This window comes from Pempheris klunzingeri, chromosome 18, assembly GCF_042242105.1.
Source record: "Pempheris klunzingeri isolate RE-2024b chromosome 18, fPemKlu1.hap1, whole genome shotgun sequence".
NCBI classification, from domain to species: Eukaryota; Metazoa; Chordata; class Actinopteri; order Acropomatiformes; family Pempheridae; genus Pempheris; species Pempheris klunzingeri.
The window spans coordinates 6,725,311-6,753,170 of NC_092029.1; the positions used below are offsets into that span (position 1 = coordinate 6,725,311).

Below are 27,860 nucleotides of genomic sequence, written 5' to 3' on the forward strand. Positions count from 1 at the left end.
TTTTTGTCCGTTTTGGCTGATTAAAGGCTCCATCGGTGCCAACACCGTTCAATGTGAATCTCAGCGCCTCCACTGAGTCTGCCAGGGTAACAGAGGTGACTTAGCGATGGCAGCAGCTCTGACTGGGCAGCCGAGACACCCTGGATTCAAGTGAGAAGCTTAACCAATAACATGGCTCGTAAATGATGGTGATGGTGCAGCAGTAACCGAAGGATAACAGTTACGGCCCACAGTCAGTAATAATATGAAAGGATGTGCAGAGGTTGAACAAAATAACAAAAATACCTCAAAATATCCTGCAGTAAATTGATTATAAATTATAAATCATAAATTAATCTTAACAGAGTGTTGATTTAACTGTGTTCTGTTTTGCATGGGAGTTCACTATAAATGGTATTTCTCTTGTTCTGTATACTCTCTGTACACTCGCTGTGAGTGTAGCAACCTAGGCTGAGAAACTAAATGTTGACTTTGATTACTCAGAGTGATGCTTAAAGGATAATACTGGTCTATTACTATTTATCTATCACTGTTTTATTGCCCATGTGGAGTAAACAAGTGGTGTTCTGGTAATAGTCATGCATGTTTCCCCTACCTAATGTGCCAGAGGTCATAGACTCATAGATAGATTTATTCAAAAATATATTATAAATAGCTGCCACAGACATTTTGCATCATAATGCATATATTTGTTTCTACCGTGCCTTTAATAACACAGCAATGAGATTGTTTTTGCGATTGTATGCAAATTGTACCATTCTCAGGGTACTAAATGTGAAGAGATCATTTTGTGTATTTGCATCTCACTTTGTTCTTTTGATTTGGCACTTGTGGCACAAGAGTGGGGCAAGAGACAATGGTGTTTGAGTTTTTAATGGACGCATATGCACTTTTGGAATAATTATTTAATGCCTGTAATGTCAGTAGCACTATTACAGGCTGTACAAAACGTATGCTCGGCTCCATATTCAAGATTGATATTGCACATTTTGATTCACTTCAAAGAGTTACATTATAAGCACGCAATGAGTCATCTGTAAAAAGAATATTGAAATCTGAAGCTTATATTAGTCATAGATGATATAATGACTTTATAACTAAATGTATTATACAAAATACTTATTGTTAGACTACGTGCCCCCGAACGGTGCGGCTCACTGCCAGCAGAAAACTGCTCATTTGGCCCAATCAAGGGTGCTCTGTCTGACTGACTGTGTAAAATATGACAGCAGAGTGAAGAGGATGATTAAGCTTCTCATTGTCTCATGGGCCCAGGTATTTATAACAGTTATGCTGGCCTATTTCTAGGCTGCTTATTCAAAAATGATCTCTATTATGTTGATTCCTTTCATCTGACACAGTTCACACAGAATGCAGTTTGACACTGAGTGCTTAGTTAGTATTTGTGTGAAAGGAGGTGTTGCACCTCGTCACAGGAGCAGAAAGGAAGAGTGAATGAAGAAAGCCTTGTAGAGGGATGACTCAAATAATTACACTCCCTTTCTCTTTAGCTGTCTTGTTCCACTCACTTGAACATTGTCAGAAAACCTCTCTTATTTCAAGCGTGAAAAATTTAAGGATACCTTTCCGGTGCCAAAGAAAGGTCTAAATCAAATTTTTATGTGGAGCACTGAGATGTATGGTTAACGGTGATGCCAGTAAATTGAATTTATCTCCGCTCAATAGACTACAGTCAGCTGAGAGGTCTGCTTCACTCTCTCTCTCCCTGTCTCTGTTCAGTTGTGTCTCTGTCACTGTCTCGACTCTCTTTGGACATGCTGATTACTTTTTCATTATTACCTGCCCCGTTCATATATTGGTTTTCGTGCAATGATAAGACGCAGTGCTCGAAGGGTAACCCCTGTTTCACACCACTAATTTTCATTCCTTGATGAAATGACGTTTTAATACTAACATCTGTTGTTAAAAGCCGATTAATAGCTAATCGTGGTCAACACCCTCCAGACTGCTTTTTGAAATGAATAAAACTCAAATATTCCATACACTAAATTACATTATCCTTCCAGGCATGTGGGGATAATTTGATCAAAACCACTAAATAAGCTGAGCAAGTTGTGAACTTTTAACATTTGAACCTTTACCATGAAATATCAGAAGCAAGCCTCTGTAGCTTATATGCCCCCAGGCAGCAGCTATTACTGGAGTTCAGACTCGTCATTCTGACATAAGCATGATTTGACTAGATTTGAATGTGCAGCGGAGGCCAGACTGCTGTTGTAGCTGTCAGTTAGATATTTGCATGGCTGCGACAGAGCTGAGCTGTTGGTCGAGCGCTACATCACAATTCCACTGAATCACTCACTGTCAGCTTGTGTGTGCTTGTTTTTTTTTTTTGCCACCAAGCTGAACCAGTAAAGGCTGCATATAGACTAACAAGACTCATCACGATGACGATTACATTGTTCCTTACTTCTAATGTCTTATATTGGTTCGACTCCCCCATGACACCATTGCTCACAACTTCAAGGTCTTGGTACGCTTTAACCAAACTAGGTGGTACGACATCTTCTGACCAAGTATGAAGGAGAAATTGCCTCTTGTTTTAAATGGTCACGCTCAACAGCTGAATAGAAAGACCTGACGTCACAATCAAATCAAGAGGGGTCACAATCAAAGCACACATTTTTGGACAGCCTTGGAAATATTTACAGCATCACATTCAATTTTCTGCACGAAAAATTAAGGAAATTTGTCAAGAATGGGGGGAAAAAAGAGAGAGAGAAGCTGAAACCCAAAGTCACCCTGACAGATGAGCTGTATAGATAATGGAAGCTCAAACATTTCCTGGGCTGAATATGTAAATCGTGAATGATTGCGCTTGACTCGCTCAAGCGTTTCTTAATGAGATGATGGCTGGACGTTGACCTTCATTGTCAATAAAATGTGCAAATGAACTTTGAGCTGTGGTTTCTGTGTTGCAATCAGATGACCTGATATTTTGACTGCGGGGTCAGAAATCAGAGGCCACAGTCGGTCACAGTAATTTATAGATCTCTGATAACTGTTTCTCTGAGTAAGACTGAGTGCTACTATCACAGGTCAGACGGGATTAATTAAATCTCTCAGTCATTGATTTGCTCCATTAGTTTTAATTATGCTGAATCGATTACAGTAGAGAATTTATACTTTAGACATTTAAACGCTGATGCTTCTAGTAAAGTGACATTTAAAATTTGTGAGGACTGTGTTTTATGAGTCAACTGACTCACAGAGACACACTGACTCTCTCTCTCTCTCTCTCTCTCTCTCTCCTTTCTCTTTTCTTCTTCCATTCCCTTCCTTCCACTTCAAAAGCTAACCCAGCCCAGTTGCCATGACAATCCAATCCATGCAGCTTGTTTTTTGATGCTGCAAAGTACTCAAACCCCCCCTGCTGCTGTGATTTGACTGCCATCGCTGTACCAGGCCAGGTGGCTGCTTTCCTCAGGGAGCCCTTTCAAATAAAGGCATTCAGCCAAAAGACTTTGAAGTCCCACTGTAGACAAGCTCTCAATAAGAGAACACACTTCCTTCCTGTTTCATCCCAGGCTTGGCGGGGTAGTTTAGATGGAGCACGACCTCATGTTGCTCATAAGTTTGTTGAGGTGTTAATACAGCTGAAAAGGGAGAAGAATAATTTATAATTCTCACTCCAACTCATTTTCTGTCCAAATAAAAGATACACCACAGAGTTTTCGGTTGTCATATTGAGAGACTAGAACGAAATGTTTAAAATGTGTGACCAAATGGCGTTACTGAAAGCTTGTCAGGCGACAGAAGGCAAACACCCTGGACATATCACAGCTGTAAGACAGGAAGAGACAAGCACTCATACAAACAGACAAACCAGTTTCCAGTTCAGCTGGTTTCTTTTTACTGGTAGAAGACAATCATGCGAACCGCAGAAAACTGACTAAAGTCCATACAGAAAGGACCAAGACTGAAGTTTGAACACAGTAATTCCTTTCTGCGTGTAACACTTAGCTACCCTGTCGCCCTCTTTTGACTTAACAATTAATAATTCTAACACGGAGGACCTTTTTTTGTGATATAGAGTGTCATTTAAAAGCACTAAATGCACCGTGGATTTTATTCTTAGCCTTACAACTTTTAACTAATCACCGCAAAGCCAACCAACTGAGATCAAAAATGAAGTCCACTTTCTTCTTCCATGCAGAGTTTTTGATTCAAAGGCTTGATAGAGAATGAATACACCTCTCCTTTGTTAAGCATTTTAGTTTGCCTTTCATTTTGGGTGTTTGACTGTGCGGTGTAGGCCAGAAGGTCACCCAGGAATGAACTTCTCCCGTTTTCTTTCTGCTCTCTTTCATCTACACTGTCGCTGAGAACAGAAAGATCAGACGTGAAATTAAAATAATACTGAAGTCAGACTCACACGTCTTTTATTATTCCTTTCTCCTCTGAAGAAAGTTGTAAAAGTGACAAAAGGCAAATTCATGATTCTGTTTTTGCTGTTGAAGAGAGACAATACTGTTTCCTCTCTTTCATGCCAGCATTAGCAAAATGCTGTTTTTCATCTGCTGACAATGGGAAGGTTGATGTTAAAAGTTAAAGAAAACAGTCAAAAATATATTTTTTTTTTAAAGAAAAAATAACACAGAGGAGTAGAATACCACATTTCAAGCACACACAAAAGGCACCAAGAGCATTGTTCGTATATTGTAGAGCACATAAAGCACTGCAAAGCAGAAATGTCAGCCAGAAATATTATTCAGCATAAGTCTATTCATCACATTCAAATCAGAAAAAACACAGTAATATTACACCACACATAACATGTCGCTTTATGTAAACTATAAGAACAGACAGAGATGAGTGACAGTGTCAAATATAATAGCAAATATACTAGAATTTGTTTGGTCTCTCATGTCAGTTATACATATGTTTCACATGATGTTTGAAATAAATGAATGATCAGCAAAATGCACTTCTTTTTAGTAATAATGGTATATTCATGAGTGCAAGATGTCATAAGTGAGAGAAATGCTAAAGAAAAATGTTAAGATCTCAAAGTATGAGGACACAAATGCAAATATTGAACAGACTTGCAGGCAGTTGCTGTTATCAAGACGCCTTGCTTTCGTCATACTACCTTCTTGCCAAACAGAAAATATAGTACATTTTATCAGTGTGATTGCTGAGCTGTGCGAGTAGTAGTAGATTATAAGTTTCAGGAACACTGAAGTCAAGTAGCTCACAAGTTTCATTAGTTAATAGAAAAATCACATAAGGCTTTAATGTCAGGGTTGGAGTACAGATCAACATGATGAGCCTCTTCAAGTCTCGTTTTTTTTTTCTCACAGCACATTTCACCGTATATCGTGCTTATTTGTTCTTATAACACTGCATGTGAGTACTCTGCATTAATTTATTAACCCTGTAAATATGTACAGAGCTGTCTTTCTTTCCCCTCTCTCTCTTCCCCCACCTCTCTAATGTTTCAAGCTGGGTTTTCCATATTCATTGAAAGGCTTCAATAAGTGTTATTTAATTCATTTTGCTGGAGGAATCGGGGCAGATGATGGCATACACTCAAGTCCCATTTGCTAATAAGGCAATTACAGGCATTTTTTGCTTTCGAACAATTTCCAGCGCTTCCTGCACATAAATGAATGGCCAATTGCTCAAGTGGGCGACTGGTCATAAGAGGGTTTTAACTCCATTTTAAATAGACAGGTGTAGTGTGGTCAATAGTGATGGTGGTCAGTGCTCACAGAGAGCAAAGACTATGTTTTTTTTTTTTTTTTGGTTTTTTTTTCGTCGACTGGTCTTGTTAATCATTTACAAGCATGTTTGGGAGGGCTGCATATCTCGTGTTTACTCTCAGAAGCCTCGTCTCCTATTTAGACAGCTCTTTCAGACAGATTTCACTTTGTGTTATTGATTGCTTTGATACAGAATAATCGTAATAATTACATTAGATGAGCCTCTGATGTTTAAGAGGGCTGTTATTCCCACCAGCTAGATTTTTCTGGGTTTTCATGCCACCCTGCTGATTTTCATTTTAAGCTGAATCCCTTTGTACTCTGTAGCAATTATCCAGCTGCTGCCTCTCCATCTCCAAATGTTCATGTCAAGCTTTTTAACAACACACTGAGGGACTAATTTTGGCCTTTACTGTAGATTATCAACATTTCTACATAGACTATCAAAGAAATCCTATTAAAACCAGAAAAAGACAGAGAGAGGGCCCTTGAACCAGAAGGCATCACAGTTTGAACCAAAACCCTCTGTGACAGACTTGTTTAGGCTCTATAAATGCTTCACTGGGACATTTTGTCTGCTACATTGCAGATGTGACCTGTCACCTCAATATACTTTGTCTGGTAAATAGTGTGTTGGAGTGAATATAGAAAATTTTCTGCCAAGCAATCACTCTGTTGTCCATCCCCGAATTTCCCTCAGACTCCCCTCGTCCTCTCGCTGTTCCATTTCCGCTTGAGCAACTAAGTGTGTCACAAATGTGGGTCAGTTGCCTTTCTTTCCCCACTAAAGTCAATTCAATTTGGTGGAATGATAAGAAGGTATCAAATTTAAACTGCTTGGAGGTGCTCTGGGGCAAGACAAGAAGCACAGAAGTCTGCCATACTTAAAATACCAGCTCCTCTCCAAGAGCCTTCCTCGAGAGAGTTACATGACGGGATGGAGAGGAACAACACCTCACCCATTAGAGGAGAGGAAGACAGGGACATGGGGAATTAGTTTTCATCAGTACATTAGCAGACAGGCCAAAGTCAGGGTGGCAGTGAAACCTTTCATACAGATTTTCTCCTCAGCATCATTGTGCTCTGCTGATGCTCATATTGTCTTTGCATTTGTATCAAACGCTTTAAGGACCTGTTGACAAACAAACATAATTCCCTGTGGTTTCTTTGACGTGAAAGAGGATAAAAACACAGTGGCTTTCATTTTGAATAATAGTGGATTGTGAGTCTGACCGATTCGTCAGCATGGATTACAGTATTGAATAATTCGCTGGCTGATTTATGTGTTTTGCTCTCTTGCGATGCTGCCATTACTGCGGTGCCGCAGTTAAACTGAATGCAGTTTGACTGACAGTGGAAGTAGAGGCCAGTTGGCAAACATCTCCTCTGACAGATGAGGGTGATATGAAGGTGTTAATGTGGAAGATATCACATCGACTGCCTTTGGTATCCAACACAAGAATGGATGCAGACCATATCCGAACCCCAATGAACTGGACCAGACAGCCGATCCTCTTACGGTGTCACCAAATGTGCAGTGAGCTCGCTGTTAGTTTCAGTTCTTTTAGACTAGCAAATAGACAAATAGCAAATAGCAAAAATATTAGGAAATGAAGATGGTCATCATTGTCCATCATGGCCTCAACAACAAGTTGCTCCTAACATCAATATGCCACTTTCATGTTTCTGTATTTCTAGGTAAGATTTGACAACCAATCAAAAATGACAGCAAACGACCTGTGACCGTGTCACTTGCGATCCATGTTTTCTTGCATTGTAATCATTTGAAATATATAATTTGGACATGCAAACATGCTAGCTACTGCAAAACTCCAGGGAAGTGAACTGGTTAGCCTTCCAATTTATATCAACTATAGAAGGGATATTCTGGGATAGGGAATAAGATAGGAAGGGATACTCGACTCTATTCAGTGCAAGTCATCAGAGTAAGGTAGTGACCATAAATGTATTGAATGTTCCAATTACTCTTGTCACTTGTGTGCAATATTATAATATATTATAACATATTGTGTGCATCACTGTTTGTCATCTATGTGCATTACTGCTGTCAATTTTTATGTGTAATGCCAAGGGTTACATTACTTGCAGTCATGCAGTGTACACCAACATATATTGTATATATAAAGTATACTCAGTATATGTAGAAATAAATATATGTTTAGCATTTTTAAGTAGGTAGATCATTTTGACCTGGTCATTTTAAAAGTAGCTCGCAAGCCAGAATAGTGTGGGCACCCCTGGTCTGTAGTTTATACAGCATACACAGCTACTGATAAGTGTCAAGAAGTTACACTACAGAAATGTTAAAGATATGTTCATGTTACAACCAGAAGCACTCAAAACCTCGACACAAGGCAAAACAGATTGTAAATGGTGCAGTTTATTGAAGCACAAAATACAACAAGGACAAGACACCAAAATACTTACTGATAAATACTAACCTGACTAGACTCAGAAACACTCACTACAAGAAACTCTCACTAACTCTGACTCTGAAGATGCTGGAACGCTCAACACAAAGGTAAAAGACGATGTGGCAACAGGACAGGAGAAGACGCAGACAACATATACACCAGGGAAGGGAGAAACAATCAGGGTGGGGCAGATAATCACATGAGCAGCAAACACACAAGGGCAGGAAGTCATGGGACCTGAAACGAGAGGGAAAAGTTGAACGCCACAATAAAACACGAAGTAACAGAAAAACACATGAACTAAACTCAACAAACTTGAAGAGACATAATAGTTCAAGGTCATTTCGACATAACTTTTCAACTGGAGATTCTGCTGATCAGTCACAATTCTTTGATAACTAATCAAATTTATTTTGTTAAAAAAACAACATAATTTTTAATATTATAATATTGTGTGTATGTTTTGTTAACATCTTGTTATGTGCCTGTAGTGAATACTTGTCACTGAAATGATGCACAGTGTGAACGTAATACATCTTTAACATGTAATACAGCACAAGTATGACAAAAAAGGTTTTATTCTGTTGGCACTGCCATTGGAGTAAAACATATTTTGGAAAGGTTTTGCACTTGCCAGTGTCTTGTCCTACTCTCTCTCATCCTCCTCTCACTGCATTCAGCGTTTACTTGTGCTGATCAAACTGCTCTGCAGTAGCTTCAGAAGGAAGAGAAGTGTGAAGGGAGGAGGAAGGATAACCAGAGTATGTTTAAAGATGGATCTTGGAAAAGGAGAGACACAGGGAAGGAGAGACAGAGAGCTTTGCCTCCAGAATGAAAGTGAAAAATGCATTTCTCTTAGCCATCCGCTTTGTCCTGACTTCAAAGGGCCCATGGATTGCACTTAGAAGGTGTCTAAATGAGGTGATGTGAAAGATGAGAGCCAGAGCTGCGCTGTATCTGCCACTGGCAGAGATTCTCAAAGGACCTCAGTGGAGAGCGCCGGCACCAGGATGCACAGGCACACTGATCACTTTCAGCCCACTGAGTGGAGCACAGAGGTGTGGTGTGGTTGAATGTACATTTTAGCCATTACTTAAAAGCCAAGAATTTCATTTGCATTAAAACTACTACCTGCAAAGACATGTTGAGTTCAATATTCAGAAAGAAGAAGAAGAAGAGTATGCTGCACAGATACCCAGAGGAAACTGTATTTTTAGAAATGAATAAAAGCAATAGATGACTCTGAAAAGTTGCGTGTGTATAAGTGTGTGTGTGTGTGTGTGTGTCTGTGTGTGTGTGTGTCTGTGTGTGTGTGTGTGTGTGTGCGTGTGTGTGTGTGTTTACATTCCAGCATGTGTGCAAGTGTGTGTCACTCCAGGCCAGGCCTCTGAAGGGGATCTCAGATGTTCCACTGCGGCAGATAAGAGCCATCCACAGTGTGCCTGAAGGAAACCACACAGATAGAGGAGCAGACTTAAATAGTGAGGAGGAGTGACGATGGAAGAAGACTGAACCAGGGATGGGGGTGGTGTGTTAGCGTGCTTGTGTGTGTTTGTGGGGAATCAGACGAGACAAGATGGGAACCGTCATCCACCGGCACGAGAGCTGCTGTCGAGATGCAAGAAAATGAGAGGGAAGCTTGGAGGGAGAGAGGACGAGGGACGGAGGAGGCAGATGCGCCGGGGGAGGATAGGTGAGACAAGTGAGACAGAGGCACGTCCAGGACAGCAGAGGTAGAGATGGACAAGAAAGGGGGGGGGAGCAAAAATCCAGCCAGAAGCATAACAAAGCCGAGAGAGAGAGAGAACAACAGAGGATGATGGACAGATGAGGGAAGCAGCTCTGCTTTCTCTGTCATCCCACTCGGTTCTGCCATCTATCAGAGAGGAGTACACTCCCTCCAGTATCCCCCACTACACCCCATCTGTCACTGTGCATGCGGGTGTGTGTCTGCACGTGTGTGTCCAAGAGTTGATTGGTCCAGAACGCTCCGAGGAAAACGGCGAGCAGTGTGAGCTGAAGAGCCGGTCACATCATCGCTCTCAAGTGTTTAAAACGACTGAACACAGATGACACTGCAGGCAGATGAGGAGGAGTCGGTGTCTGTGTCTGTGTGTGTGTGCGTGTGTGTGTGTGTGTGTGCGCACGAGCACATGCGCCTCTCCTTGTATAGAGTTATGTGTGTGAGTGTGTGCATTACCTGATGTGAGTGCAAGCATAAGTGTGTTCACTGACGTATAGAACAAAGCTTCCTGTGGCCTTTATCTCAGCATTGGCTGTTTTGCGGAGCGTGTCGGCTTGCTGATAGCCACTATCAGCCAAAGCCACACTCCTGCACCGCTCGGCCTCAGTGTTTTTTCCCCATGTAGTCATTCTTCCCTCACGCCTTCATTGCCGGCTTTTCTTCCTTCATTCCCTTTGACCTCTAATCACTATGTCCTCTTCCTATCTGTCTGACCATGAACCCATCTCAAACTGATTACCAAAGTCACGTGATCTCACATGGTAATGACATAACTCTCTGTTTTTATGACTTTCATACGTGTAGTTGTAGCTGTTTGAATGCAGCAAAATAAATTCTTATCGTATTTGTAGACATGTGTGTTATTATGATTCTACCAAGTAATTCTGAAAGAGGTGGATCCTCTTTCAGTCCACGTCCACAATCTATCCAGCTCGCTTACATATTATCCTCACTGCATTACCTGCTAGCATTTGAGAAAATCTTTACTTACATTATAAAATCCTCCATTCAGCCTGTGGAAACTTGGCTCATCAGTCCACGTTTAACAAATAGATAGATATGGCAACCAACAACTGGTGACATTTTACAGCTCATTTTATTTCATTAACTGAATATCTCTGGATTTTGGAGTGTTGGCCAGACAAATCAAGGTAACATCTTAGACTCGGGCAAAACAGGTTTTCAGTATTTTTTGGCATTTCATAGACTAAATGAATAAATCAATGATAGTTAAATCAAAAGATTAAAACAGAAATTGATAATGAACAATAATCGTTAGTTGCAGCCCGAATGCCAACCCATCAAGAATACTTTAGATGGCTCTAGAGCACGTCAGCCACATTTTCTCACTATCACTCTTGTTTCAAACCTTCAGTTGCATTCACCTCTTCGTCTCTTGGTTGGTTGGTTATGACAGAGCATTGATTTGTTTGAAGGTTTTATTTCAAATTTTTATGCTGCGGAGGAAGAGAAGGGATGGAACTGGAGAACAAGTTGGATGGATAAAAACAGAGTGAATTAGTTGTCCAGTTTAAATAGGCCCTTGGGCTGCCTCATGGCAATGCTAGACTCCCCAATTTGGCTCACGGCCTTTGTTGCATGCCATACCTCATTCTCTCTCTCATTTGCTGTCACTCTCCACTTTATGCTGCCTAATAAAGCATTTAATCCGTGGAAATAATTTAAAGTGTAATAGGGCATTCAGTTTTAGATACTAAGCCACCTCAGACTACTGGAAGGACAGAAAGCAGCACTCAGAACCTCAGTGCAAGGTCTTTAGAGGCTGTGCATAATTTACATGTGCAGAAATGTTGATGCAAAATGGCCACAAAGTAATATTCCTCCTACAGTACATACAAGCTTTCTCCTCTTTGGTCTGAGTGTTTGCAGCTTTCTCTCCCTCTTTGTTTAGTCAGTCACTTCAAGTGAGGAGGGTTGTGACTTAATCACTGCCGGGTTTTTAGAGTTTCTCTATAGGAACCCAAGAGTGGAGCCGCAGAGTGGATGTGACTCTCAACCAAGTTCAAGCACAACTCTCCACGCACCATTTTCCCTCGTAACAGTATATGTTTCCCAGCAGCAGAATGTCACTAGAGGGCCACTTACTGGGACAGACACAGCATCTGTGAGGCTGTAGTGTGTTTTGTTCCACCTAAGTATTACCTCTGGTTATGATTGGACTCCTCTCACCCTGCGTCAGTGGGCCTTTGAACACTCTTACACATTGCATAGAGAATACGGCACTTTTAACTTGTTTCGCGGTAATGTCACGTAGCTCTGCATTACATAAACCAAATTCCTCGTCTGTCTCGTCTTTTACATGTGTTGTTATCCAACTTGTGTGTGCTGTGTGTATTGACAGAGCCAAGACCCGGCCCAGGCTTCTAAAGAGTCCTGGGATACAGACTGTATTTATGAGAGCTAATTTTGGTCAATGAAGTAGCATGAGGGGGTTAGGGGCTGACATGTTGTACCAGTATAGTCTGTGTGACCTCATGCCACAAACTGGCAGCCTGTCAAGAGTCTTGTAAGCAAAGCACATCTGACCGGCCAGCAACCTGACATGGACATCCAGGCTCGTAGATGAAACATGACAGAGTGGAATTAGCCATTAAATGCTTGTAAGCTGATTAATGATCTGTGTCATTATTCAGATAAATAAAACTATTGTACAGTACAGTACATTATTATTATAGAGCACTCCTGAAGTCTGTCATCAAAGTGAATGTGCTGTATGTTCTCCCCACACTGACAGTAGATAAAAAACAGTCCTTTCTTACACATCTCCCCCTTTATTTGCTCTGTGCGTATTCACCTCTCCCTCTTTCCTGCCTTCCCTTTCTTTGCCCCTTGTCTTGGTTGCTCAGCAGAGGCCCTGAGCCCTGTGGAGTGCACATCCATTTTGAACCCGGAGGCTGTCAAGCATGCTGTTGGTAAATGAGCAAGCTAACCTGTGGCTTTCAGCCGTTCAGCTTTCACCGTTTCCACTGATCCTTTTCTCCATCTACACCTTCCATTCCATGTTTCCTTAAGCTTCTCTCCCTTTTTTCTCACACCGACTCATCCCTCCTTTGCTTGTACGACTAAAAGCAAAAGCAAAAGAACTCTTTGTTATAAAACCAACGAGCCTGGCCAAACTCTGCAAGCCCCTTTGTAAAAAGTGCTCAGTAAAGACTTTTTAAATCAAAGCACCTTGTAACAGGTTTTCCCCAGTTAGCCCTCAAGTCAAGTTTTGTATATCACATCTCATACACAAGTGAACTCAGTGTTCTTCGAATTAAAGGATAACAAAGAGTGGACATGGCATACATATTAGATGTACAAGGTGCCTGAAGCAGAAGCACATTTGACAACAAAATGACTCACAGATTATTGATGAATTTCCTGCAAAGTGTCATATAAACACCACCCTCCTTACTTGCTTCATGGAAAAGGAATGGGTTTCATTTTGAAAGAAAGGCAGCATGTTGCCGATGTTGATGTTGTTTGCGACAGCAGAGATAGACAAACAGGCACAGAAAGCAGAGCCCAGGGCTAAGCATGTTCATTAATTTCTGTAGTTTCTCTCCTGCTGGCCCTGCTCGCTTCCTGGACGTGCCGTGGATCCTAATACGCTTTGGATCCCTGCTTACTGTTTTGATACACACAGAAATGCGCTGAGAGAGGGAGGGAAATAAGAGAGAGAGAAACAGAGCAAGAGGCAGTGTGATAAATAAAGAGAGGTGAGCAGATAAAGAACATATGTCATAGGAAGTAAATGAGAGATGAGAAATAATGACTGGATTGCTAGACCGAAGAAAGTGCTTTAATTAACTCACTCCGCAGTTTCTTGAAACATAAATCTAAGCCAATATTGATAAAGTGTCATTGGCATCAACTTTTATTTACATCTGCACCATAAGACTCTGCACACTGTAGCAAATGCTGACACAGGCCTTTGGATATTACAGTAATGGCAACACATGCAATGTCAGAGTTACACGCTGTGAGTAGCGTGTCACCCATACAGGCAGTTTGCTTTACCTTTTAATGAGTCAGCTCTATAGGTTAACACTCAACCAATGACGCTGAACCATCTTAGAGTTGTGTTAACTGTGCAGGGCTAGAGGGCATGAAAAAGGACCCCATCAGTGAGCTGCTTCCTGAAGCCCCACTGTTCCACCAGGCCCCCGTGCGGAGCTCCATCTCTCTAAAGAGACTTCAAAGGCAGGCATTTGCAGACCCGATGTAGGCGTTAACCTTTGACTCACAGGCTCTCTCTGTGCAAACAGGGACAGTCTAATTGATGCTATGCACTGCAGAAAAGGAATAACTTGTCCTCGTGGCTTACAGCCATAGAGTAGAGTGCTGTATTTTCCACCTCCTTATGGAGACAGACAGTGGCAGTGCATCTACTGTAGCAAAGTGACCAATAGTTTGCTAATACGTCAGCATATGGCTGCCAAAAGATTAAATTTTTCTTATTCCTCAAGTTAAATATGCCTTTACAATGAAAAAGAAAATGTATGTAAACCAGCAGAATAGGAACAAGTCTCAGTTTTTATCTGTTATAGGTAGTAGAATTCAAAGGAGACAAAAACAAACACAAAATCAACATACACTAAAATAAATTTTATAGATTAAATTGAAAATAATCTTTGGAGACCACTAAGGTAGGTATGGATTTTTAGATAAGGATGAATGGCTGGGTGCAATTTTCCACCAATCTCATGGCCTTGAGATGGTCAGATACCAGCATTGCAGCTGGAGATTGAGTCAAGCCCCTGGATAATGCTGAGTGGACACACCGTTCACTCTGGTAAATTTTCAACCTCATGTCCTGGCTCCCTCTCAGAGAGATGGAGAAAGAGATAATCCACACTGATAAAGGGATGTGGGGACTGAAGGAAGGCAGCAGAGGCCTTCTGTATGATTGAATTTTGTGTGTATTTACTGTCAACCACATTACTGGCTGTTTAACTGACAATAGGCTTGCAAATACACATATAACATTTGGTTGATGGATCTATGGATGCGAGAATGGACTGACGGATGAGTTCTTGCATATCGGATGATGTGTGTCCACTTACAGATGGACACAAGTTGCCTCTTGGCATGCTGGAGGCGGAGCTAAAGGCCAGGTTCAGATTACTACCAGGACGTTATCAGTTATTCAAGAAGAAGGAAGGATTTCAATTCTTTGTACTACATTGTAAGAAGCTTCTCCTCTCCACATTGTTTTCTGTTCAACTGTGCCTCTCCATCACAACATTGTGATGTGAAATGTTGAAGCTCTAAGATGGAGCAAGAGGCTCTGACATGGCTTCCCACATCGCCGTATCAATAATGAATCAACAGTGGAGCCAAGATTCCCATTTCCTTGAAATGCTGTTACACAGGGCCTCACTTAACATTTTGGTTAAATCACAGTGTTGATATTCATGGTGTTTTCAGCCTGTCTCCATTAGGGTGCTATATTATGTCTCTTTCCCAATTGACCAGCACTCACACAGCTGACTCCAGCCAAGCTGTGGCAAGCAGAATATTGTGTATGAGTGGACTGTTTTGCATCCAAGGTTTTTTCCATGCCAGCAGTGATTCCAGTGTTGTGTCGCAGCTGAGGATATTGTCTGTCATGAAACACAATCTGCACCTTTTTCTTTGGTTTCTGGAATACCACACCAGTCTGTCTGCATTGTTCTGTCCCAGCAGAACGGGCATGAGGGCATTTTCCAAAACCTATTTTGAGTATTTGTGCTCGTGGACAGCAAGTGCTCGTTTAGCCAGGTCATCAGTTAACATGGGAACTTTACACGTTTGTCCTAATTTTGTGCACAGCATTGCAATGACACTTTCGCAGGGAGTGTCACAAGGGTTGCATCTATCTACGTACACAGAATGACTCCCACATTGCGCCCGGTATTGAGGTTAATGTGTGTCCCCAAACACACATGGTTAGACACACACACAAACACACAAGGCGTTCAGCCAAAGGTGGCAGGTTTGGAAATGGAGAGGGTTGCTGAAATGTTTCCCTTCGCCTTGGATCCCAAACAGCTCCCATAGGCACAGAATGTCTTTGTGTCCTAAACTGTCTTTGAAGCCTTTGAATTAACACTTGGTTGACATTGACACTGATCTAGCTGTGCTTCTTGTTTACAGGATACAGACCTACTGGATATAGCATACATAAAAGATGCCAGAAATGGAAAATGCACCAAAACGCCAAAGGTAAGCCTACGTAATTGGATATACATATGAAAACGTATTCATTATTTAGATGCCTTGTGGGTTTTTTTTGTCTCTGCAATATTACGTATTGAATGAAGACTAACAGTTTTCATATTGTTCTTGCTTTTGTCTATTGAGGCTCTTGGAACACAATGAGCAATGTGCTGTAAGGACAGAGGAGGGTATTTTTTAGGTAATGGTATGCTTTGTAAGTGTTTGTGTTTATTTTTGCACATAACCCATGAGTGGGTGTGAGCCCAACCATGAATCAGACACTGTCTGCGTCCATCTAGCCAGAAACTCTGTTGTGAATAGGATTGAAATTCGTTCAGGTGGATGTAATAACATTTGGTTGCCATTTAACCGTGAGATTTGTATGTTTAGATGTCAGTGTAGTTGCATGAAAGTTGTAGTTAATGTATTTGCCATCCATGTGACCTTCAGAACTTTGTATTTTACTTTTTACTGCATAACTGTACGGACAATCCATCAGCACATATTTAGTATAGTTTTTAGACGGTGATGTGAGGACAGATGTGAGGAATTGAGGGTGAAATGGCGCTGAGATCTGGCTAATATGCATTGAATACAAACCCCTCACTGCAATAGTACATGGATGGTTTCCCAGGACACGTCCAGGGTATCCAAATTGCTATTTCACAGCCAATTAAAATGCTGTTTATTTTGAGCATTGAGAGAGACTTTTTACACACATTTCTTCATGTGGCACTCTGTAACTGTCAAGGAATTTGGCTCATTCTGGTGCAGTTATAAAGCCAAATTCGGTTCTCGCAGTTAATTTCCCACTTACCAAGCGATGATTAGAACAATAACCTGCATTCTAATCCACTTACTTGTTATATATCCGCGCATAATGATTCAATTTCATACATCTTTTGGATCTAGCTAATCTTGCAATGTGCTGCTGTTACATAGCAGCGGTAGTCTTCATCGTTTCGACTTTGAGTGCAGCAGGAGAAGCGAATGGGGGTCGCGCACTGCTGGTCTGTCTGGGGAGTGAGTAATGATGGAATGAGTACAATAACACAGAGAGGATTCATGCATTTCTAAACAGCTTACAGAGTGATGCTACCCAGGGAGGAGACATGACCACGTGACAGGTAAGATGGTCGAAGCATTGGAAATCCATTACTGGGAGATGGAGCGGTGATGCACCCTGGGCATTGTAATGGGAGCACCAGTGAGACACATTGTCTGAAGAGTTGATGAGATGAGGACAGGGAGGGCGGCCAGGAGAGAGGCTGGGGGGGGGGGGGGAGGACAGCAGAAAGAGGGGAAGGAAAAGCAAGGGGAGGTTTTTATGTAAGGTCTGCAGAAGGCAAGAGAGGTTGAGAGGAAGGGATGAAGGACACCGAGATGATGTGAGGTCAAAAGAAGATGTCAGGCAAGAAGCACAGATAATACCAGACAGCAGTTGCTGTAAGTGGACAGCACTTTTCATGGCTTGCCTCTCAAGCATTTCTCCTTCACATTTCTTAAGGATCTTGTCAGAATTGTGAAGGCTTTACAAGGATCACTGCGCTGTTAACTTCAGTTTGAAAGAAACGCACAAAAGTGGAGAGAATGTTTTTTTCCTGTCAAACAAAAAGCTTGTTGAAAATGATGCTATTGGTTATGCAGAACACATACTACTGATTTAGACACGTAAAGGCAGAAGTACACACACCAGACAAAAGTCACAATACATTTATTTGTTATGTTTTGACTATGGAGCATGAATTACCATACGGTGCTTGTGCTCCAAATACACTATAATAACCCTGGGTTTAAAATGATACCCTCTAGTGCCTGATCAATATATTATTATATATCAGTGCTCTCTGTCTAGGGTTGTATCTAGGTACATGAGAGGGTAATATAAGGAAGGAGTGGATCGAGAGAGGAATTCCTTCTTTCTATCAATATTCATTCAAGTCATACTGCACATAAAACTTCTATTTTTACTTTCTTGTTGTTGGGTCAGTTGGTTTTATATTTATGCGCTCTCTTACTCTTTAAAGCTCATACGGTTCCTTCTGCTCTCGCTCAAGAGCTCCCTTAACAGCATTCATTCATTCATGCAAATTGCAGGAAACCAACACACTTACCAAGACAAGATGAGATGTTGGCCTCGTGATGACATGTCTGTTAAAAGCTTCAGAAGTGCTTTCATTGTGCTACTCAAGATTCCGGCATCTCAGCCGAATATTGTCAGACTCAGATACGATCATTTTCAGCAGACTGGCTTGAAATGGGCTCCAGATGGAAAGGCTGGGCTGGCTCGCCTCTTTTGAGCTCTAGTTTCTGCTACAGCTCAACTTACTTCATACTGTCTTAGAGCAGCATCGGAATTTCTGTCTGAACGTCATTAAGATTTGGAGCAGTCTGCTGTGTTCATCGGCTCGACGCAGTGTGCGGGCGGCCCGTCTGCCCTCTGATGAACTTATGCCACCCTGCCCACGGGCAGCTTCTCAGTTATGATTCATACATTTTCACTGTGAAGACACACACACATATTCACAACACATACATTTGATAGAGAGGAACGATCTCTATCATTTGTACATTGCGTGCACTTGTATAAGCACAAATCCCTCGCAGGAGCACAAACACTGTGGCGCTGACTGGAATTACGAAGCACGACAAAAGCAGCGTCCTTTGTTCCACCATGCTCAGGATGATGATGTTAATTAGCATGTGTCCACCCCATCATCATTCAGGCTGATTAGATTGGCCGCTTGTCAGAGTGACAAGAGGCAACCTTTGTTTGACGGGTGGCTCTAGAAATAAATCACACACCCTTAGGTCTGGTGAGCGAGGCACAGCACTAATAATCATCCACTCCGTAGACCCACAAATAGCCAGCAGGTTTGCCATATTCAACACAGAGAACAGCAGGCAGAAAAGATAACAAAAACATTTCCTGTTGCTGTGTGTTTGGGCAGTGGCATCTGTACCTCTGTCATCATCTGGATGAACATGCATCATATTTTCATTAGTTTATCATTTCATTTACTTTATATAGCTCAAGTATTTTGTATTACCAAGTAGAATTTTTGTCCATCTCAAATTGTCAGTTTCTAAGTGGATATTGGCCTTCGACTGATTGCCACTCTATTGCCTTCATTTATTAGTCTGGTTAAATAAAACCTTGACAATGGACAATAACAAGCCTCAATTGTGGAAAAAGCAAACCAAAGGACTTTGTGCTCTTTAAAATCTTCACAAATCTTTATCATTTTACATGTGCTGAAGCCGATGGTCAGGTCCTAACCGTTCCAAACCATCTATTCATATTGGCTCTTTATTAAATCAGCAGATTAGCTTGTTCCTGCACAGCATGTTCCCTCTCCTCAGCACCAGCCAAACAGCTAAAGTCAATCACATCTGCCATCTCCTGTGTACACTTCACCTTAAAGCATACGTCTACATAACTGTGCTCAGATAACTTCTACTTTCCCCTCTACTTTATTCTGCCTCCTTGCACTCTGTGAGGGGCCTATTGTAAGGCAGCTCCTCTGCTTTCTGGAAGTGTTCTTCTGTCTGAATTGTTCTTTCTTAGCAGAACTGGCAAGAACAAAATGTAATCAGCATCTCATCATGCCGCTTACAGTAGGTGTCTGACAGACAAAATGACATGCTTTCTCTCTTTCTCTTTGACAACCAAACAGATACTGTATCTGTCTCTGAAATGTCCTGCTTGTACTCAATGCATGTTATATCTCTCAGTTCATTTCATGGTTGTAATATACATCTTGAAAATGGAAAACCTTAATGATTTAGTGTTCTATATCTCAGACTCCATTCTCAGACCTTCCCATTTGTTATATTGAAGGTAAGACATCAAGCACAGCCGCTGTTAAGCTGTGGGAGCTCAGAATGTGCAGACAGAATGTGGTCTGATAATTCAGATATTCTTATCTTACCCCAGCATGAGTCTGTCATGTGCCAGGTGATTATTTTGCTGTTTGTGTGTTAAACAAGACACGAGGATCACATAGCTTATCCATCCCATGATACATGCATGGTGAGCCTGAGGGTACTGCTGATTCTCTGGGTGTAGCGGACGGATGTAGGCAGAGGAGTTGTGCTCAAAATAGACAGATTTTGTTATAGTATTGATGAATTTGACACGCATGAAGGCATGCTTGCTTGTGGAGGTCTGCACAAACTTAAAATCTTAAAATAATCCCAATCAGCTGAGAGGGGAACAAATTGATTTCTGAGGTCTCGTCAAAGAGGGTAGTTTACAAAGATTGGCCGTCTGGACTGATGCAGCCATTGTTATCAGCAGAGAAACACATGGAAATATCCCAAATAAAGCTGGAAAATAAACCTGGAAAACAACTATGCTGTCACAGTATGCAGTTAAAATAACAATGATTGATATGGGTAATTTTAAAAGATGAACTGTTTATTCAAGGTTATGTGCATCATCAGAAATACTTTTAAAAAAAGTAGTAGTATGTATTCTGGCTTCCCTTGTTGTTTTAATAGTGAATAAAAATGTAATGAACGAAAGTCAGTAACAGAATCAAGCCGCCGATGTTCATTTCCTCCAGAGCTATTTGTTCCTTTAGACTTTTATTGTGAGGTGAGAGGAAGTAGCCGCCAGCTCTGTTACAATCTAAGCTCGCAGCAGAGAGGACTGCTGCTAAGTACAGAGCAGCTTGTGTGTCCCCAGCAGTGTAACAGGATCTAGGAGAGGCCAGCAGGCCATTATCACCACCTCTCTGTCTGGCCAACAAAGTCGGCTAAAGCTCCATCTCCCACAGCAGTAAGTGCTAAACAGCTCCTCTGAGTACACAGCAAGCTCCTGTAGACTTTAGATCTGCCCTTATCCAACGTATATTCAAAGCAGCTGTGTTATGACTGTATTTAAGGCAGTGATTACGTCGTTTTTGAGAGTAAACATCAAACGGGGCATACAGTATCAGTGTCCTGGCATTTATTTTTGGAAATGCGGAGCAGTGTCTTACCAATTGTTTTTCTTCTCCATAATTCAGTTACAAATCAGAAAATAGACCCAGATCCTGAGTCAGCTGCACTTTGAAACCAATTTTGGATGCCAGATCACAAATATTATAAGTCAGTTAAAGCTAAAACAAATGTGAAAAGAAATGAATATTAATAGGTTCATACAAGTGTTGAATGCCTTTTAGAATCTATCCTGCACAGCGTGCTTTTTTGAGCTACAGGAAAGGTTCTTGCTGTGGCAGTGTTTATTTCCATCATCTGTGCTGTCTGGTGCGTATCGATGAAGGCTGGGGTCACAGTGTGCACTCCAGCTCCAACAATCACAGCCCTTCACATCTATCGATGTAAGAGTGGGCAAGGCCTTTGTCTGACCCTGGACCCAGCTACACTCCCACATGACAAGATAAATAGCTGAGGAAGAACGGAAATATTAGGTAACATGGGTTCTGTGACCGTATATTGTGTGCTTGGTATTCAGCACTATAATGTAATGCACACTGCATACTGTCAATATAAGTGGCTGTATTTGTAACAAAATGTGTGGCAGACAGTTAAGATATATGACTTCAGCTGATGACTCATGAAACTTTTCATAACAGTCCACAGAAACTATAATTCTGGTTTGCGTTACAGTTGCAGAGGAGATCACTAGAAGCAATGAGGGTTTAAATAGAAGTTAGAAATCTCTCACCAAATATAACCTAACAACAGCTTTGATGAGTATTCAGGTGCATCTATAGCCTGTGTTGATGGCAGCATATTGTACATTGTGATGCCCAACATTTATAGCAAGTCCAGTTGAGCCGTGTATCAGCTTATCCCTGAGCCACTGGTTGATTTATTTGTGTGTGTGTGGATCCCAGTAATATCTGTGCTATGTGTTATTTTCAGTACATTTCAATGATGTAATGATGTGTGCATGAGCCTGGGTTGAAGACACAACACAGTAATATATATGCAAACAACCATCTCACCCACATCCTGGAGAGACTAATCGTAATTCAAAACCCGGTCCCACCTGCTGCACAACTACACAGTCCCCTGTAGTCAAAGAGAAATAATATCCCTGGTTCCTGCTTACAGGCTGACATGCAGCGATCAGTGTTAACCTATGAGATTTAGTCAGATAGATGTTGGCAGCACATGTTGCTTTCACTTCTGGGCTGTTGATTAGTGTGACATGGCAGTGTGTTGAAATCATAGGTTAAAACAGTGGGCTGAAGCCATTAGTGTTTTGGAGCGTATTAATGATCAAATCCTTAAGAATGACAATTGTGCAAATGAGCACAGATGGTTTTAGAGATGAGCAGCTGAATGTGAAAGGAAACTTTAGGGGGACAATCAGTGATAATGAGTCTCTGTTAAGGCTTTTGTTCGAATGGCTGAGAGACAGAGAGATTGTGTGTGCGTGAGGAGGAACAGAGGATTAAACTGGAGCTGAAACAATAACTAGTTTATCAATTAGTACACAGACAGAAAAAATAATCAGGATTTATAATATTTTGATAGTTACTTATTTATTTAGGTATTTATTAAGCTAAAACTCTCCACCTCTGTCTTATGTGATGACTCATAAATACATTTTTTAAATGTTGGTCAGAACAAACAAGCAATTTGTTGACATCACCTTGGGCTTTTTCTTGAGTGCAATTTCCACCACTTTATTTGATAATGATGACCTTAATGATCATAAGTTGAAGCCTTGGGTTTAACCACCCATCCACATTTTTCAGCACAATGATTAGGCACTTTTACTAGTGATTATTTTCATGATTGGAAACTTCACATTGTTTTTTCAGTCAATCAATTAATTGTTGGGTACATGATCATTGAAAATCATTCAACCACTGCATTTTCCCCAAGTCCAAGGAGACTTCAAATGTCTTGTTTTCTCTGACAACAGTCCAAAAGCCCGTCTCGAAACCCGAAATTATAAAAATTGTTGCTAGTTTTATTTTCTGTCAATGACAAGGTCAGCTGTCCTTTAATTGGCACATTTAAGTCTGTACCAATAAAAAGATTTAATACAATTCCGTTGTCCTTTATCAGTTGGTAGACATTATTCTTTTCAATTTCAAAGCTTGAAACACACAATATCAAGACTTACTTTTAAAGAAAATTAATGGGACTCTTTGAAATGTTCTTGCAGTTGAAGAGTGAGGAGCTCTGCCAGAGTGCTCATGGGGTAGAGCAGAATAGATCCATACAGCACAAGTCATCGAATAAAAAGGGGAGAGCTTTGCTTGTGCTAAATGTGAATGAATATGAGGGTGGCTCGTCCCCCCCCCTCCAGCAGGTTCTGCTCAGAGACATTTTAGTGCACAGAGCCATGAAACTGTCTGTCAGTTGACAGGGTCTGGAGAGACAACTCCCACACACTCCCGTTTTATACATGATGCACGCAAGCATACACACAAGACTCACGCCATCATATTCATGGCACACATGGTGGTCGCTGAAATAAACATGCCATCACACTATCCAAGCATGTATCATCCCCTCCCTTCTTCAACTCCCTCAGTCCTCTTAGTGAGTCTGGCACTCTCAATCAGAGAGTCAATTCAGTCAGTGCCAATATGTGAAGAAGAGATTGGATACCGATACCTCACTATCGTTTTCATCAGGGGGATTGGCCGCAGGGCAGATTGCAGCTTGCAGTAAGAGGTGATTAAAGTAAACGGGTATATGGACTCATTGATTTTCATAAAATAACCCGCAGCACCATTTGTCATCAGTCAAAGACAAGCAATTGATCAGGGTCATGCATCGATGTGACAGCAGCAGTGGCGAATGATAAAAGGCTGCTAAAGAAAACGAAGCAAAGAAAAGGTTAGCATAATGGACCTTGATGGGTTTGGGTTTGATTCCTCAGTCAATTACTTCAGTGATCCCTGCGCACACATATAAATTCCCCTGGTGTGAAGCAGGCCATCTCATTAACGCTCATGGAGAAATCGAAGGAGATGCTCGCTCTGTCTTTGGTCCACCTCAGAAGCTCCTACTGTTCCCAGCTAACATGAGACCGAGCTGCTGGACCAGGATGAATGAGGAAAAGAATGACTGAATGAATGAACAAATGAAATAGAGACTGTAATGACGAACAGAGCGGCCTGTGTAAACGTAGAAGGAGAGTTACCCAAGTGGGTCCAGAGATGACTATCTTGGTGAAAAGGCCAGAAGGAACACAATGGTGCACCTGTGCAGATAAAGTTCCCACCTTTAGCAGAACCTCAGCTGGAATGTCGCGAGCAATTTACCCTAAAAAGAGAATTGAATCCCGAATTTGTGTATATATTACGTCTTTTTTCATATTACTTTAGCTTGGTACTGAAAAGAATTAAAGACAGAACAAGAGATATGGGTTTGGTTTTCTCCTTTATGGATCAGCCAAAACAAATAAAAATCATTTTTCAACCTAAGCTTCACAAACAAGATGTAACATCCAATAATATAAGACATTCAAGTCGTTGTATTTATTTCTCAGATGTCCCTCTTATTGAATTTAGTTCAGCTAGCTCCGTGCGCTGTGCATTGTATCAAAGAAATTCAAACAGAAGACCATTGGTTAGGTGCAATCACAAAGTCTCATTAAATTACAAAGCAATTCAGACACACGGCAACAGGAGAGGAGCTAAACACACAAACAGCAGTATTTGAAAAAAGCGATAGAAAAGAAATGCTTGTATACACATATAAACGTTGCACTGGTGGAGATTTGATTTGTATCACTGGAAAGAAAAATTATAAAAGAAAAGTTATATCATGACTGAGCAGCCTGCACCTCAGCTGGAGGACAGAAAGTCCTGAAAGAATAAAAGTGATGAAAACTATCAACGTGGAAACAAATGAATTACTGGAGTTTGGGCTCATAGTGACCCTTTTCTTTAGTTACTGTGCTGGTGTCAGTCTGTTCCAGTGGAACTTGGAGCACGTCTCCAAGTCACTTGATGCCCGCAGTGAAATCAGATGTGACATTTTGTTAACCCTGCAAAGGTCGCCTCAGTGGAACTGTGGCCGATCAAATAAGAACCAGTCGAGATGAGAGCTGTCAGACCAGAGAGCAAAGACCAGTCAGCATTTTAGTTGGTGAAGAAAAATTGGTGTTAACACAGACCCCCATTCGTCTTTCATTTTAGTTCCTCAGGCTGGCAGGGGAAGGTCAGCTCATGCTTACAGTCTAGATAGATAGATGAACCCCCACATACCTATCAGATGAGCACATGTGCCCCTTCATTAACACCATGTGCCATTTTGACTGATTTTAAAGTGGATGTTCAGTAACACAAAATAAGTAGTTGTTTACTTGTCTACTGTTACCACTTAGAGTGGCAGAAGCTGGATCCCTCAGCCACACAGTCATTACTGTTAGCTAATATTTCATCCATTTATTCATTACTTTTTGGTTACTTTAATTTAACAGTTTATCCATTCATTTGTATCAGTTATTTCAACAATTGATCCATTATTTTTGGGTAGTTATCTTAACTGTTTATCCAAAAATGTGGATTATTTTAAATGCTTATTGTCTTTTAGCTAGCTTTTTAAATCCTTTATCCATTGTTTTTTAGCTGTCTATTTCCACTTCTTTGTCAGTCTTCAAACAAGGACTTTCATGCACTCTCAATGGCTTTAAAGTCAACTAACTGGGAGGTTTGTGGGAGCTGTGTACTGTGCAGTCAACACCTCTCTTCCTCTTTGATTGGTTGATTTCATTGTGTTTGGAATAATTGTTGTAGAGTATAGCAGCCATGAATCTTAACAGTAGCTCATTTAGTCTGCCACTGACATGTGCCTTACTATTGGTCTAAATCAGTAGCTCCTTACTGTCCTACTATCGACTGATCTCAGTCTTGATTTAGCTGTTCTTTCATGAGGGACTGTCAGTCTGTCAGTGTCACTGTATTGAACCAGTTGCTGTTTCCTAGCCATCAGGAAGGGATCCCAGTCATTGCTTAGCATGTTGATGTTTGACTGCATTGGGTAGACTGACCCTAAAATTGCACCTTACTTTGTTTAATTCACAGTCAAGCCATTGATAAGTTATATGCTCTAATGATTGGGTTTATTGTTTTTTTTGTTTAAAATGAGATTGCAATTGAGAAGAAACAAACCATAGTTTATATATAGTGATATCTAGATCTCAAATTTTCTTGTTAATCAATGTAATTATTTCAGAAAATGACCCCTGTATATTAATACTCTGTGAAATGACGCCGACCCCCTGAATTCGCTTTCTGTGGAGACATTCAGTTGCCCCCACACTGTCTGCACACACATACTGAATCATACACATACCACATACCAATGTACACTTCCCACCTTGCAGGTGAGTATGAAATATGAGGGTTATGACCAGTATGATGGGTCTGTTACCATAGAAACCATAAGGACGAAAGGATGAGCATGGAGCTAACAAGGGCAGGAAAGGCTCTCTGACACACGGTAGCTCTCCGTTTGACAGGAGGGCATTGAAACGATCGCATCAACCACTAATTAAGTCTCTTCTCGTCTAGAAACATTTCACACCTCTCTTCTTCTCTTCTCTTCTCTCTCTGCCTCTGTTCTCTTTGCTCCTCTCTCCATCTATTTTGGGTGAAAAACATATGTCTCCGCCAGTCAAGGGAGTTTGTTTAACTACAGTAATTGGAGCAACATTTGCTGAGATCTGTTAGCTGAGATCTGTTAGAAGTGATTTAGGGACAAGAGTTAAAAAACAAGTTGTTTCTGCTTGACTGAATACTTGATTCTGTTTCATTAAGTATTAAAGTTCCACAAAACACAGTCTATTGCAGCATCTGCTCTTAGCCAAACCCAGCAAATGTGACAGCTTGCTATTCTGTAGTCCTTCATATGCTCATAAATCTTCAGTAAGCTATTAGATGGACTGAAAGATATGACGCCCCTCTGGCACACCTTTAGAACCATTTTCATGAATGATCTAGAAAGAAAGAAATGAATCTACCTTTAAAAAGTTGATGGTTCTGTAAGCAAACATCTGAAATGTCTCATACCTTTAATTGAAAACTATAAATTGCCTTACTGCCTTAATGATCATGAATACTAATGAAGCAGAGCTAATGAAGCAATGCTGATGATCATTGATCACTTCAAACTGTAGATACCTCATTTTGGAAACAGACTGTGCAATCACGTAGTTAAATAAACACGCAGACAAGCCCGCAGGCAGAAGACAGTTTCTCCCCTTTCCTCACTAATTTGTTCAGATTTAATGGGGGTGATCAATATCACCTCCACGTCTCCCACCACACTGTTATCCATCTAATCATAACAGATATGTGCTGAACAGATCGGGGAGGATGGTCGAGATGAAGGAGCAGCTCTTGGGAATTCTGATGATTGTCACCCTGGTCACACTAGTCAGCTCCTAACGCCATTAATCACATAGGTGAGGCCAGTGGGTGGAGCGGAGGGTGATCATTTTTGTAGCTGTATGTATAAATGTGCGTCGTAGTGTGTGAGTTTGTGTGCTTGTGTGTGTGTGTGTGTGTGTGTGTGTGTGTGTGTGTGTGTGTGTGTGTGTGTGTGTGTGTGTGTGTGTGTATTTTAGGGACCTTTATAATCCAGAGACATAAAGAGAGACGGTTGACCTTTCTCACTCCCTACAACGATCTCCTCCAAGCACACAAGCACGCCAAAGACTTAATTGGTTTTCGATAGTAAATCTCAGGGGTGTTAGTAAAGAAAATGTCTGATTCTTAATGCTGCTGCTCCAGAGACCACAGAGCTCCCTCAAACTATTTCCTCTCC

At 41.2% G+C, this 27,860-nt stretch overlaps 1 protein-coding gene across 1 annotated transcript in view; it reads left to right on the forward strand.

Moving 5' to 3' along the window:
- Nucleotides 1-27,860, forward strand: part of plcb1l (phospholipase C beta 1-like) — a 101,397-nt gene that overhangs the window by 12,677 nt on the left and 60,860 nt on the right. Inside the window, exon 3 of the mRNA XM_070848842.1 lies at nucleotides 16,047-16,115. Coding sequence (XP_070704943.1) covers nucleotides 16,047-16,115 — 69 coding nt within the window. The remainder of the gene's footprint in view (nucleotides 1-16,046; nucleotides 16,116-27,860) is intronic.